The sequence below is a fragment of the Hypanus sabinus genome, chromosome 5 (genome assembly GCF_030144855.1).
Source record: "Hypanus sabinus isolate sHypSab1 chromosome 5, sHypSab1.hap1, whole genome shotgun sequence".
In the NCBI taxonomy this organism is placed as follows: Eukaryota; Metazoa; Chordata; class Chondrichthyes; order Myliobatiformes; family Dasyatidae; genus Hypanus; species Hypanus sabinus.
This window is the reverse complement of record NC_082710.1, coordinates 172,220,079-172,235,870: the sequence shown is the minus strand read 5'-3', so window position 1 is coordinate 172,235,870 and position 15,792 is coordinate 172,220,079. Positions and strand designations below refer to the sequence as shown.

Sequence of the window (15,792 nt, the reverse complement as noted above, 5' to 3'; positions counted from 1 at the left end):
TATTTCATTTAAATACATAATTTGTGACTCAGCTTGCCATTTTTATACCTTCACAACTATTTCCATGACGCATTGGCTAATTGTGGCAGCTGCTTAATTGTGCCAAAATGTACTGGTCCCAATGCGTCCCAATTAACTGGAATCCACTGTACTTCTCCAAATCTCTTATAAATGTTGCTGTTGTACCACTGTTGCCACTTCCTCCGGCAGCTCGTTCCATATACAGATCAAAAAAGTGAGGAAGTTCCTCGGATCCTTGCTAAATCATTCACTTCTTGCCTTAAACACCATGCCCTCTAGTTTTTTGTTTCTTTCTCCCTGGGGTAAAAAGAAATGGGTCTAGCTTTATCCAAAGATTAGATTTTAAAGATTATCTTTATCTGTCACACATACATCGAAACACACATTTGCACCAAACCAATCAGCAAGAATTGAGATGTACCACCGAGCAATTCCCCGATTTAACCCTAGCCTAATTTTCAATGACCAATTAACCTACCTACCGGAACATCTTTGGACTGTGGGAGGAAACTGGAGCACGTGGAGGAAACCCATGTGGTCGCAGGGAGAATACACAAATTCCTTACAAGCAGTGGCTGGAATTGAATCCCTATCAGTGATCACTGGTGCTGTAAAGGCATTACGCTAACCCCAATGCTGTCTATGCCCCTCTATTTGGTCACCCGACATTCTCCTACATTCTAAGGAATGAGGTGCTATCCTGCCAAACCTCTTCTCGGAGCTCAGCCCCTGCAGTCCCAGCGATGTTCCAATAAAATGAGGCATAGTCGGGATGAATGCACACAATCTTTTTCGTAGGATTGCAGAATCAGAAATTGAAGGGCATAGGTTTGGGATGGGGGTGGGTAGATGTAATAGGAACAAAGTGGCAACATTTTCACTGAGGTGCCAGAGAAAGTGATTTGAGGCATGGGGTTAGGAAGGAAATGATCAGCCATGATGAAACAACAGAGCAGACTCGATGGGGTGAATGACCTAATCCTGCTCCTATGTCTTATGGTCTTATGAAAGCAGGTACATTAATAACATTGAAAAGGCACGTGCACAGGAATGATTTGGAGGGATATGGGACAAAGGCAGGTAAGTGGGAATTTTGGTCGGCATGGACCATTTGGCTGAAGGGCTTGCATCCATGTTGTGTGATCTGACTTCTAAATCTTTGCATTCTTTCCACCATAATGAATTCTTGAAAATAACGGCTTGGAACGGTCCAGGAGGATGTTCAACCCTTCTGCTCTCTGCTGGAGTTTTCCTTGTGTATCCAGTGCCAGCAGTTCCAGTGACCAGCAATGAGTGCCCTCTCTGCTGAAGTGTGGCCCTGGCTAGTTCATGCATTTGCTTCTACTAAACTGTAAACTCTCTTTCTTTTTCTGAACTTCCCCACTTTAGGAAATTTGAAAACCAGTACCTCAAGGATTTGGCTCCGGGAGTTCAACCACCTTTCCTACTGTACGACAACGAGGTGAAGACGGACACCAACAAAATCGAGGAATTCCTGGAGGAAACCCTCTGTCCTCCCAAGTACGTGACCTTATGTCAACATTGCACAGCTTATCTGAAAGTTTGATCATCAGGTAGATAGGTGGCAATTATGAGGCAAATTTAACCGAACCAAGTCCGTAGATCCCTAAAAGAGGATGCAAAGTCAATAGGGTTTACACAAAGCCCTCCCCACCATTGAGTGCTGCCACAAGAAAGCAGTATCCATCATCAAAGACCCACACCATCTAGGGCATGCCTGCTTCTTGCTACTATCATCAGGCAGGAGGTACGGAAACCTCAGATTCCACGCTACCAGATTCGGGAAGAGTCATTACCCTACAACCATCAGGCTCCTGAACCGGCATGGTAACTTCACTCATCAGATCTCTAAACTGGTCCGACAACCTATAAGCCCAATTACAAGGACACATTTGAGCTCTCATTGTCAGTATTATTTACTTTCATATTGGATCTTTTTAGTCTTACTCTGTTTGTGTTTAGCTTTTCATAACTTATGCAGTATTTCCAGTTAATGACTGTCAAGGTCAAGCATGGCAGCACATTGATACTTGGATAATAAATTTACTTTGAACTTGAGCTTCTGAATATTGCATGCTCATCTTTAGTAATTGAGGCACTGAGTTCAAGAGTTAGGAAGTGATGTTACAGCTTTATAAACCCTTGTTAGGCTGCATCTGGAGTATTGCATTCATGTCTGGTTGCCTCATCTTAGGAAGGATGAGAAGGCTATAAAGAGTTGCAGAAGAGGTTTACCAGCATTCTGCCTAGATTGGAGAGCATGAGCTGTAAGGACAGGTGGGCAAACTAGGGTTGTTTTCTCTGGAGCTGAGGGGAGACTCCCTCTGAAGATAGGAGTTTATCATTTATGAGCGGCATAGTTAGAATAGAGTGTCGTTTTTTATTTTCCAGGAGCAAAATGTCTGATACTAGAGACAATGTAAGGTGTAAGAGGGAAGGGGAGAAGATGTTTAAGGGAGATGTGCAAGGCAAGTTTTCTGGCAGAGAGGTGACTGCCAGGGCTAGAGATGGAGGCAGATGTGGTAGAAGTGTTTACGAGGCTCTCTTCACAGAGAAGGGAGAGATCTGGATCTAGTGCAGGTGAAATAGATTAAATATCATTAAAATTAGTTTGGCAGGAAATCATAGCAGAAGGCAGCATCTTGGTGAACCGTGTATATGGAGAAGTACCAAAAGAAGGGGAATAGCTACTTTGAAGGAAGTTATATGCATGGCCAAGGAGAGGTTGAGGAAATGGAATAGACAGGATTGCAATCTCTCCCCTCTGCATCTTCCTTTTCACTTCTTTGGAAGAATAACGTGCTGCTAGCTACATCGATGGTGCAGCATTTTAGAAGGTAGATATCTTCAAGTTCTCTAAGGGTAAGCATCACAAGTAGCCTGTCCTGATCCAACCACGGAGTTGTCATGGTCAGTAAAGCTTGCCAATACCTGTACTTCCTCAGGAAGATTGAGAAATTTAGCGTGTCCCTGTAGAAAACATCCTACCTGATGCGTCACGACTTGGTGTGGCCATAGCAATGCCCATGACTGCAAGAAACTACAGGGAGTCGTAGACGTAGCTCGGCACGTCACAGAAATCAGCCTCCCCCTCCCCCCACCCCGTGGACTCTAACTATACCTCCCACTGTCGCAGGAGAGCAGCAACTATAGTCAAGGAACACACCAATACCAGTTATTCTCTCTTCTCCACTCTCCCATTGGGTTGAAGGTACAAAACCCTGAAAGCACATACAACCACGCTTAAGGACAGCTTCTATCCCACTGTTATGAGACTATTGAATGGTTCCCTAGAAAGATGAGATCAATTGATGATCTCACAATCTTGTTAAAATCTTACATCTTATTACTCTCTGTAGCTGCTACACTTTATTCTGCACATGTTATTGTATTGTCGTGTTCTATCTCAGTGCACCGTGTAATGATCTGATTTGTATGCAAGACAAACTTTTCATTAGACTGCAGGCCATGTGAGAACAATAAACCAATCCCAGTTGGCCTTTGCAAATCAGGGCACTGAGCACAGGATTTAGTAGTCGTACAAGATGTTGGTGAGGCCATATTTGAAATAGGGTATTCAGTTTTGATCAGACTGCTGTTGGAAAGATGCCTTTAAACTGAAAAAAGTACAGAGGGTGTTGCTGGGACTAGAGTGAGGTTGACCAGGTTGGAACCTTATACACAGGAGTGTAGCAGACAAGAAGTTACATTATTGAAGTGCGTATGTTAAAAATAAATCTATTATCAAAGTGTATATGTGTCACCACATATGACCCTGAGATTCACTTTCTGGCAGGCATTCACGGTAAATACAAAAAGCCACACACATGAAGGACAAATAGCCAATGTGCAAAAGACAACAAACTGTACAAATACAAAAAATAATAATAAATAAATCAAGAAATATTGAGAACGTGAGGTGAAGAGTGCTTGAAAGTAAGTCCATGGGTTGAGGAACAGTTCAGTGTTGGGTTAAATGAAGTTATCCCCTCTGGGGTAATAACTGTTTTTAGTGTAGGTCCGGTGTTGGCGCGTGGCCTGGTGGACAAGGCATCGGTCTAGTGATCGGAAGGTCACTGGTTCGAGCCTCAGCTGAGGCAGCGTGTTTGTGTCCTTGAGCAAGGCACTTAACAACACATTACTCTGTGACGACACCAGTGCCAAGTTGCTTGGGTCCTAGTGCCCTTCCCTTGGACAACATCGGTGGCATGGAGAGGGGAAGGCTTGCAGCTTGGGCAACTGCCAGTCTCCCATACAACCCTGCCCAGGCCTGTGCCCTGGAAACCTTTCAAGGCTCAAATCCATGGTCTCACGAGACTAATGGATGCCTATAAAGTGTGGATCCTGAGGCTGCTGTACCTCCTTCCTGATGGCAGCAGCGAGTAGAGAGCATGGATTGGGTGGTGGGGGGGGGGTGTCACTGATGATGAGCACTTGATCTATAATATCATGATGGGCATAGATAGGTGTCTGCACAAGTTTCTTTTGCCCCAGGAAAGGCAATGGGGCAGGGGTTCCCAATTTTTTTTATGCCATGGACCCCTGCCATTAAGCTAGGGATCTGTGGGGCCTAGGTTGGAACCCCTGGATTAGAATGAGAGGGAAATCTTGGGAGAGGGCATTGGGGGGGCAATTGTAGAGACTGGTTTGAATATTAAATGATTTTCTGAGGGAGTATTAGACTCTTGGGAAGGTACATGCACAGGAACGACTTAGAGGAGTATGGGACAAACTGAAATGAGACAGTTGAGTTGAACGGCTTGTTTTTGTTCTGTGTGACTCCCATTCCGATCACATCGCCTGTGATATTATTGGTGGAGTAGAATTGAGGGTCAAGTGACCTTGGCCTCATTCATCCTTTCCAGGGCTTGACACGACTCTCATTTTGCTTCAGGTACCCACGCCTTGCGTCGAAGAACCCAGAATCCAACACCGCTGGGAGCAACGTCTTCTCAAAGTTCTCTGCCTACATTAAGAACCCCAATCCCGGCATGAATGACAGTAAGTGGATGTAGAATACAGAGTGCAGAAAGCGGCCCTTCGGCCCATCGTATCACTGCTGACCGTGATTCCAATTTAAACTGATCACATCACTTGTGAGTTGTCTATATTCTCCATACTTTGCCTATCTAAAGCAAAGTCAAAGTGAAGTTTATTGCCACATGCACAAAGACGTGGATGCACAGGTGCCTTGAAACACTCGGTTGCAGTACTATCACAGTCACACAGCAATTGTATTGCGATTGTATCTGCATTTTCACAGTGCCCTGCAAATCTCCTTTCAACTTGCAAACTCCAGTGAACAGGCACAAAATGCTGGAGAAACTCAGCAAGTCAGGCAGCATGTATGGAGACAAATAAACAGTCGATGTTTTGGGCCTAGACCCTTCATGAGGACTGGAAAAGAAGGGGGCAGAAGCCAGAATAAGGTAGTGGGTGAGGGGTTTCTACAGCTGACATGCAGGGATTTGGTGTCTGGATTGTCAGCCTAGGCCTCCTAGTCCGACATAACAATTATGCCTCTACTTACTTGAAGGTAAAAGAACTCTTAAGGGGAAAGTGATCATAATATGATTTAATTCACCCTGAAATTTGAGGAGAAACTGAAGTCTGATGTATCAGTATTAGACTGGAGTAAAGGGAATTACAGGGGCATGAGAGAGGAGTTGGTCAGAATTGATTGGAAAAGAACACTGGCAGGGATGACAGCAGAGCAGCAGTAGCTGGAATTTCTGGAAGCTATATATACATCCCAAAGAAGAAGAAGTATTCTCAAGGAAAGAAGGAAAGATGACACAACCATGGCTAAGAAGGGAAATCAAGGCCGACATAAAGGCCAAAGAGAGGGCATATCATAGAGTAAACAGTAGTGGGAAGTTAGAGGATTGGGAGGCTTTCAGAAGGCAACAAAAAGGTAAAGATGGTGTACGAAGGTAGCACACACACACACAATGCTGAAGGAACTCAGCAGGCCAGCCAGCATCCATGGGAAAAGAGAACTGTTGACAATTTCGGGCAAGACCCTTCAGCAGAACCCTTTAACCCAGTGTAGTGACAGGATTGCTACACTACAAACTCTCTTCTAGGGATGCCTATCCTGACAAGGTTTAAATCTTCCGAATCCTGCTGAAGGGTCTGGGCCCAAAACATCGACAGTACTTTTTTCCATCGATGCTGCCTGGCCTGCTGAGTTCTTCTGACATTTTGTGTGTGTTGCTTAGATTTCCAGCATCTGTAGATTTTCTCGTTTGTGATATGAAAGTAAGCTAGTCAATAATATTAAAGAGGATACCAAAAGTTTCTTCAGATATATCAAGTGTAAAAGAGAGGTGTGAGTGGATATCGGACCACTGGAAAATAATTCTGGAGAGGTGGTAATGGGGGACTGGGCCTGTATTCACTAGAATTCAGAACTACGAGGGGTGACCTCATTGAAACCTATTGAATGATGAAAGGCCTTGATAGGCTGGAAGTGGTGAAGATGTTTCCTACAGTGGGAGAGTTTAAATCCAGAGTATGCAGACAGCCTCAGAATAGAAGGGTGTCCTTTTAGAATGGAGATGAAGAATTTCTTTGGCCAGAGACTGGCGAATCTGTGGAATTCTTTGTGACTGTGAAGGCCAAGCCCTTATGTATATTTAAACCAGTGGTTGATAGATTCTTGATTGGGCATGAAGGGATACGGGGAAAAGGTAGGAGATAGGGGCTGAGAGGAAAATTGCATCAGCCATGATGAAATGGCAGAGCAAACTCGATGGGCCAAATGGCATAATTCTGCTCCTATATCTTATGGTCTTTACCTATTTGAAACAGTTTGGTGTGATATCTGGAAGGCAGCGTTTGTGACTCAGTTGGAAGTTGCATTGGGTGGGTCAAAGTGGAGTTTATTATACTGTGTCGTAAGTGTTTTATAACACCATAGTAAGATATAGGGGCAGTATTAGGCCATTCAACATATCAAGTCTGCTCCGTCCATTCTATCATGGCTGATTTATTATCCCTCTCAACCCATTATCCTGCCTTTTCCCTTAACCTTTGACACCCTTACTAATCATAGATCCATCAACCTCCGCGTTAAATATGCCCAATGACTTGACCACTATTACCATGAATTCCACAGAAGGAGACCCTCCTATTATGAAGCTGTGCCCTCTGGTCCTAGACTCTCCCACGATAGGAAACATCCTCTCCATATCAACTCCATCTACACCTTTCAATATATGATAGGTTCAATGAGATCCCATCTCATTTCTCTAATCTCTAGCACATACAGGGCTCGTACCCTTTCATTCCCAGGGTCGTTCTTGTGAACTTCCTCTGTACCCTCTCCACTACCAACACATCTTTTCTTCAACGTGGAGCCCTAAACTGCTCACAGTATTCCAAGTGCATTCTGACCAAAGCCTCTGCATTATATCCCGGCTTTTATATTCTAGTACTCCTGAAATGAATGCTAATATCGCATTGGCCTTCCTCAGCACCAACTCAACCTGCAAGTTCAGCTGTGCACAGATGCAATGAAAAACTTACCTGTAGCATCACCATAGGCACGTAGTATCGGAGAAGCACATAACATACAGAACTTTACAAGGAAGAACAATTACAGCAAAGGAAGCTCCCTTTTTTAAAAGGGCTTCCCTTTATTTTGTAGTGAGTAATCCCATAGTATTGCTATACTGAGGCAGTGTGTGCAGTGTGGTTCAAGAACTGTGTGGCTGAAGGGAAGTAACTGGTGGTGTGGGACCTCTTGCCAAGCTGAATGTTATGCAGGGAGGGGATCAAACTTGCGACTGTCAGGTCAGCCATTGACCTGCTGCCTGTAAGCAGCATCGCTGAGAGTCTTTCCTTTGTCTCCCCGCCAGTACTGGAGAAGGGGCTGTTAAAATCCTTGGCTCAGCTGGATGATTACCTCAACAGCCCACTGCCCGATGAGATTGACGAGAACAGCGCAGAGGACATCGGCACATCCACCAGGAAATTTCTGGATGGCAATGAACTGACCCTTGCTGACTGCAATCTCCTACCGAAACTCCACATTGTGCAGGTAAAGAAAGCTGCGTCTATAGTGGGCCTGCTATTGGAATGGCATCGTCACAGACTCCAAATACAAAACTATAAGCAGAATTAAGCCATTTGGCCCATTTAGTCTGCCATTCAATCATGACTGAAATGTTCTTTTCGCTGGACTCCCTTTTCCTGCTTACTCCCCATAGCCCTTAACCCCCCCCCCCCCCCCCAACAATTAATCTCTATTAATCTCTGCCTTTAATGAATGACTTGGCTTCCACAGACTTCCATGGCAATGAATTCTACAGATTCACCACCATTTGGCTGACAGAGTTCATCTTCCGCTCAGTTTCAATAGGACACCCTTTATTCTGAGACTGTGCCATTAGATGCAAGTGGACACGGCCTCTCCATGTCCACTCTTTCCAGGCCTTTCATTGGGTTTCGATGGGGTCCCCCTCCTGATCTCCATTGAGTACAGGCCCAGAGCCATAAACACTTTCCTCACATGATAAGCCTTTCATTGCAGGGATCATGCTTGTGACCCTCTTCCAGGGCTGACCCAAATGATGGGGAAAGGGTACTTGGGGCTGTATTTTCACCCAGAAGGTGGTGGTGAGTCTATGCAGTTCTCTGCCACAGAATAGTGTGAAGGCTTAAGTCACTGACGTGGTGGAGATTGGGATGGTGTAGCAATTGAGATGGAGAATTAGCCAGTAGTGGAGCCAGAATGGAGGGTTCTCAGTTACAGTGGCCAGCTGGTGGCATAGTGGCATCAGAGCCAGACTTCAGAATGAAGGCTCCCGAGTTCAAATGCAACTGGCTCCAAAAAAGCCTGGAGACGGATGGGCTCCGCCAGGTTTCAGATGCCCAAGACACACTGTACAATGAGCAATCACCAAAAAGATCGGTGCAAAAAGCTTGTCATGACGGTGCCCCGACAAATCTACCAGGAGTTAAGGGTGCGCACGCGCACACACACACACTCACTCACACTCACACTCACACTCACACTCACAGTCTGAAACCTGTTATGCAGTGCAATGGAGTGAAGTTCCATGGCTCAGTGGCTGTTGAGGTACAGTGTCTCAAACAAACCCTACCTCCTGTTTTTTACCCCCTGTGCCAATTACTTTTAAATCCTGTCACAGTGTGATCTTCTTGGAAACCCCTGGTTATTTAGAGTCACAGAACACTACAGCACAGAAACAAACTCTTGAACCCATTTAGTCTGTGCCAAGATATTGTTCTGCCTAATCCTATCGACCTGCACCTGGACCATAGCCCTCCGTACCCTCCTTTCCAGATACGTATCCAAACTTACCTTAAACATTCCAATCGAACCACTTCACTGGCAGCTCGTTCCAGACTTGCACCAGCCTCTGAGTGAAGAAGCTCCCCCCTCAGGTTCCCTTAAACATTTCACCTTTCAGTCACGTTACTGATTTTTCCCTTTAAATACATCCCATTCTCCCTGTGGATACAGGTTTGTCAATTGGACCTGTGGCAAGGTGTTGGTGTCCTTCAGCCCATCAACTCCAGGTTGACCACGAAGCACTGATTTACACTAATTGAGGACGAACCCCATTTTTATTCTCCTTGCATTACCATCATTCTACCACTCACTGACACACTACAGACATCCTGAACATTTGCATGTGTTTGGGTTGTGGGAGGAAAGAGAAGCCCATGCAGTCAGGGGGAGAACGTGCAAGTGAGAGGATCAGAGCTGGAGGTGAGGATTGAACCCAGGTCACTGGCACTGTAAGACAATTGCTCTGACTGCTCCACTACAGTGCTGCCATTGCCTAATCATTTTTTTATAACGCAGAAATACCTGTCAAAGGCCCAGAGCCTGACCTAGAGACCACTGGCTGCAAACGATGTCCGGTCTCCTCTGGGGTTGGAGGATTCCGTATTTGATGGGTGGATGGGAAGGAGGAACCAGGCTGGTTTCACTGTTGTTGTTTTGCCAAACATCGTGGGCATTCGTTGTTGGTGTGGAATGTGCAGTGACTTGCGGGCTGCCCCCCAGCACTTCCTTGTGTTGGTTGTCAACGAAAGCGGCACAGTTCGTTGCACGTTTCAACGTACGATTTTATTGAGATCAGCTATAAGTGGGCCCTATCGGTCCTTTGAGCCACACAGAAAACCTGATTTAATCCTAGCCTAACCACAGGACAATTTACAGTTATCAATTAACCCTCCAACCGCTACAAATTTGGACTGTGGGAGGAAACCCACATGGTCACAGGGAGAACGTGTAAGCTCCTTACAGGCAGCGGAGGGAATTGAACTTGGGTTGCAGGCACTGTTAAATGTTTTGCTAGCCACTACACTACTGAGCTGCCCTGTGCGATGAATAAATACATAAATAAATCTGAGTAACTGAGGTGTTGAAATGCGACCATTTTCTGCTGTAGGAACCATCCTTAGTTGTCCTGAAGGAAGCCCTTAATTGCCTCTTCTTTGTGTTGCCCTCCAAACAGGTGGTGTGTCGGAAATATCGGGGCTTTGAGTTCCCTCAGCAGCTCAAGGGTATCTGGAGGTACCTACAGAATGCCAACAACTGCGAGGAATTCATGAATACCTGCCCAAAAGATGAAGAGATCGAGCTTGCCTACGCGACAGTTGCCAAGCCTCTCAAGTGAAAGAGCTTCGTCTTTTAGAATATTTTGAGCTGAGCTATGTTCCGCCAGTTAGATTATCCACGTAATCCAAGACAATAATTGAAATATTTCCCCCTTTTGTTTAAAAAAATTATTTCTCCAACATTCAGTCGCCTAGTTGTCTTTTTATTTGCTTTTCTCAAAAATAAATATTTATGTTGAGCAGCTGTTATAAGATGGTTTAAATGGAACAGTTTTTGGTTCAATATTTCTTTAGTTCCTGCCCACCCCCCCCCCCCCCCCCATCCTCCATTTGTGGTTGTCTTTGAGGTTTAGTTAACTTTCTTCACCTCACAGGTATAAGGTACCAACCAATTAAGTCTGACCTTGGGCCTTGGTTATCAAATACACCTTTGATGGGTATCACTGTAATGTCTGTTGTCCTCTTTTGGCCTCCATTCATTTGGTGCCTCCACAGTTGTGTAGTGCTAACATGAGTTCACCGATGTTTAGAAGTGAGAGGTAAACCATAAGGTTGAGGGGCAGAATTAAGCCATCAAGTTCTCTCCTCCATTCGATCATGGCTGATTTTTCCTTTCCTTAGCCCTTGGTAACCCTGTCACCAACCAGAATCTCTTGATCCCTGTTTCACCCAATGATTTGGCCTCCAAAAATCTCTGCAGTAAAGAATTCAATAGATTTACCACCCTCTGGCTAAAGAAATTCCACATCCTCTCTGTTCTAATGTCCCTTTATTCCAAGTGTTCCCTCAGATGCAAGACTCTCCTATTGATTGAAACATCCTCGCCATGCCCACTCTATCTAGGCTTTTACTTGGTAGGTTTCAATGAAATCCTCCCCTTCCCCTCCATCCTTCTGAACTCCATTGAGTATAGGCCCAGAGACATCAAATGCGCCTTGTATGGTTCGTTCATTGTGTGCTGTGTCATATGACATAGGCGATCATGGTCTTGGGCGATTTTTTTTTTTACAGAACTAGTTTGCCATTGCCTTCTTCAGGGCATGTGTCTACAAGACGGGTGAGCCCCATCCATTGTCAGTACTCTTCAGAGATTGCTGGGGGTCAGTGGTTGCACAACCAGTACTTGTGACTAGGTAGACAAGGCCTCAAGCCAAGGTGTTGCAGCTGCCCAGGAGAGAGATATTGGAGTTGGTGCTGGAGGCTATGAGGTGCAGCAACCATGCAGGTGGCGTCAGTGCTGCCCTCCAGTATTCGCTTGGCAGAAGACATGCTGAAATGCATTAGACTGCAGACGGCTGCAACATTCATAAACTCAAGAGCTTGTGTTTTTTTTGTATGACTGTATTTTACTGATATCTTATATGCGCCATGTTCAGTGTATGACTGTTGGTACTGATTTTGCACCTTGATCCCGGAGGAACATTGTTTTGTTTATCTGTATTCATGGGCATTCATGTATAGTTAAATGACAAACTTGAACTTGAAAGGTTATGAGGAGCAATTAAAAATGCAGAGCTGAGGCTGCAATGCTCTTTTCTGGACATGCTGTCTGACTCTGTATTGCTAGTATGCATGGTGGGTGTGGGGAAAATTCAAATAGACAAGTTAGGGTTAGGGCAAGTAAATTTCTCTTTCCACAGATGCAACCTGACCTGCAGAGTGTTTAAAGCATTCCCTGTTTTAGTTTTTAGATTCAGTGTAAAATGGGGATGAATGACTCATGGGCTGATGGGACTGTGTCTAACTGGTAGGCACAGTAGTGTAGTGGTCAGTACAGGTGACCCGAGTTCAATTCCTGTCGCTGCCTGTAAGGAGTTTGTATGCTGTCCATGCATGGGCTTTCCTTCAAGTGCTCCAGTTTCCACTCAAAGCCACATTGGTTGGTAGGATAATTATTATAGATTGTTATATTATAGATTGCCTTATGATTAAATTGTGGGATAGCTGTACCACAATGCTTGAAGCTGGACCATGCTGTATCTCAATAAATAAAATAAATATCCAATTGTTTTACTATTATCACATATACCCATTTATATTGGTGAACATTGCTTTGCATGCCATCTAGACAGATACAGTATATTGAGGCAGTACAAAGTAAAGAGGATGACAATGCAGTATTACAGCCACAGGGAATGTACAGTGCAGGTGGACAATAAGGAGAGTTAGATTTAGAGATTAAAGAATTAGAACAGTACAGTTCCTTTGGTCCACAGTGTTGTGCCAGCCTTTTAACCTACTCCAAAATCAAGCTAACCCATCATTCCCATATAGCTCTCCATATTCCTCTCATCCATCTGCTTAAGACTGGCACATTGGCCTTCATAAGTCAAAAGTATTGAGTACAGGAGTTGCAATGTAATGTTGACATTGGTGAGGCCTAATTTAGAGTATTGTGTGAAGTTCTGGTGACTCCCTGCAGGAAAAACTATAGAGTGCAGAAAAAATGTTACAAGGATGTTGTTGGGACTTGAGGACCTGAGTTACAAGAAAAAGTTGTATATTCCCTAGAGCATAAAAGAACAAGTGATATTTGACAGAGATATACACAGTTACGAGGGTATAGATGGGGTAAATGCAAGCAGGCTTTTACCACTGGGTTGGGAGAGACTAGAACTAGAGGTCATGTGTTAAGGGTGAAAGATCAAATATTTGAGTGTGGGGCAAGCTGCCAGAGTAAGTGGTGGATGTGATTTTGATTTCAACATTTAAGAGAAATTTGGATATGTATATGAATGGGAGAGCTATGGTCCAGCTGCAGTTTGATAGGACTAGACAATATTTCAGCAAGGATTAGATGGGCCAAAGTGCCTGCTTCTGTGCTGTAGTGTTCTGTGACTCTTGACTCTGGCTTTCTTGAATGTCCCTAATGTGTCTTTCTCTACCACTACCCCAGGCAGTGTATTCCATGCACTTAGCACACTGTGGGGGTGGGAAACAACATCTTCAGCATCCACCCATAGTTTCCTCCAATCACCTTAAAAGTAAGTGTTGCCTTGTATTGGCCATTGCCACTCTGGGAAAAGGGCACTGGGTGTTCATTCTATCTGTGCCTCTTGTCTTACACACTTCATCAAATCATCTCTCTTTGTTCTTCACCCAAAGACAGAAGCCTTGGGTTGCTCAGCCTTCCCTAACTAGCACACTACGGCTGTTCTGCTTTCTCGCTGTTTCTTGTTCTTTATCTATGAGGTAAGAGGTAGGAAGGTCAGTGAATATGTTTAAACAGGGAGCTGGAGGGTCTTCACCCGTTCATTTTCTCAAAGCCAGAAGTCCCAGTTTCGGCCACAAGGACTGTGAGGTGTCTGTCACAACCATGGATTCGGCAATTGCACTCGTGAATATGCACGTGTCCCCTAATTATTATTTCTTTGTGATAGTATTTAACTCCATTCATTCTGTCGTTGCATTCGTCGAGACTTGGAAACAGCAATGTTTGCAGTACTCTTTGCTCGAGAAATCGGACTGTCGAGTCCACTGACTCTGAAGACTAGCGATATTCGTTTTATCTTAGTTCTTTTCAGCCGCAGTGTAGGCTTCGTTTTCCATGTGAGAGTTTTAGTTAACGGCCCAGTTTAGCCCAGCGTATATTGTTTTATTTTCCCTTTAATACTGTTCGCATTAAAGTCTGTGAACTATCGACCTGCTTCAGTGTCTCTCACTCTGCACTTGGGCCACGTTCGCACTGGGTGAGTCTCACTCACTACCATACAAGGCTCTTAACAAAAGAAACTCCACGCACCTCATTTACAGCAAGGCTTTATTGACCAACATTGAGTCCCGTGAAGTACAGTTCACTCCATACTTCTAACAAGTCCCTAGCGAGGTGGGTTCGCACAGAAGAGGAAGAGATGAGGCACTGTACATCTGCTACCGTCATATTGAATGCTGGGGCTGGCTTGTGGGACCTACTGTTATGGTATGGAAATTGGTGAGGGAGGGAAGGAAGTGGGATGGAGGAAACCACACTGGTTTAAAAACAAGGAATTCCATAAAGGTTCCTTTGGTGAAGAAATATCACAGAATAGCAAGAAAGGCCTTGATAGAGAGGACGGGAAAAGGATGTTTCCAATATTGGCAGTGTCTAAGACCAGCTGGTTCAAAATAGAAGGGCATCCCAAGAGCAGAGATGAAGAATTACTTAGCCAGAAGGTGGTGAATCTGTGGAACTCTTTACCACAGACAGCCCTGGAGCCCAAGCCATTGGGCATATTTAAAACGGAGGCTGATGGATTGTTGAGTTGTAAGAACATTGAAGGTCATAGGGAGACTGCAGGTGAATGAGGTTGAGGGGGAAATAAATCAGCCATGATCGAAAGATGGAGCAGACTCGATGGGCCAAATGGTTTCTTTCTGCTCCTACTGTCTGTCTTATGGTTGAATGCAAAAATGGTTGTCTGGCTCTCTAAAAATTATCATTTGGGTTTGGCAATTACACTTGCCTATTATCCCTCTCTAATTGTCTGCACTAATCTCTAATTGCCCAGTAAGGGAAGTTGGTGTGGGATCTTTCTTAACCTATTTCCCCCAGTATGGCTGTGTTCACCCCTCCTATGGGAATTGCCCAGATCTATCATGACTGCTCCAGTTCCCTTAGCTGAGTACTGGTATCTTCCTGGTGGAATGGCAAAGAGGAAGAGGTTCATGGGGGTGGTATGGGGCCGTAGTGGTCAGCACAGCACTTTACAGTACAGGTGACATGTACAGTATAATGACATGGATTCAATTCCCACTGCTGCCTGTGAGTTTGTACGTTCTCCCTGTAAACATGTGGGTTTCCTCCCACACTTCAAAGACTTACCAGTTGGTAGGTTAATTGGTCATCGTAAATTGCTCCGTGATTAGGCTAGGATTAAGTTGCTAGGCAGCACGGCTCGAAGGGCCTACTCCGTGCTGTATCTGAACAAATAAATAAATAAATAAATAAATAAATACAGGCAAGAATGGATCCGCAAGCCGAGTTCAGCAGGTTGGGCAGCAAAAGGACTTGTCAGAATTTCAGGACTGATGCCAAGTTTCAATCCAAAGCATCAATAAATCTTCTCCCACAAACACTTTGTGGCCCACTGGTTGCTCCAGCAGCTCCAGATACCAGTTTCTGCAATTGCCAGACTTATTTATGTATTCAGTGATACAGTGTGGAGTACTGAC

General features: G+C 44.7%; 1 protein-coding gene across 3 annotated transcripts in view; it reads left to right on the top strand.

Annotated features, from left to right (window-relative positions):
* Positions 1-14,281, top strand: part of LOC132394587 (chloride intracellular channel protein 1-like) — a 56,006-nt gene extending 41,725 nt beyond the window's left edge. For all 3 annotated transcript variants that reach the window (XM_059970908.1, XM_059970909.1, XM_059970907.1), the window contains exons 3-6: positions 1,411-1,542; positions 4,937-5,043; positions 7,905-8,086; positions 10,539-14,281. In XM_059970908.1, coding sequence (XP_059826891.1) covers positions 1,411-1,542; positions 4,937-5,043; positions 7,905-8,086; positions 10,539-10,700 — 583 coding nt within the window. In that variant the 3' untranslated portion in view covers positions 10,701-14,281. The remainder of the gene's footprint in view (positions 1-1,410; positions 1,543-4,936; positions 5,044-7,904; positions 8,087-10,538) is intronic.
* Positions 14,282-15,792: the final 1,511 nt, after the last annotated feature.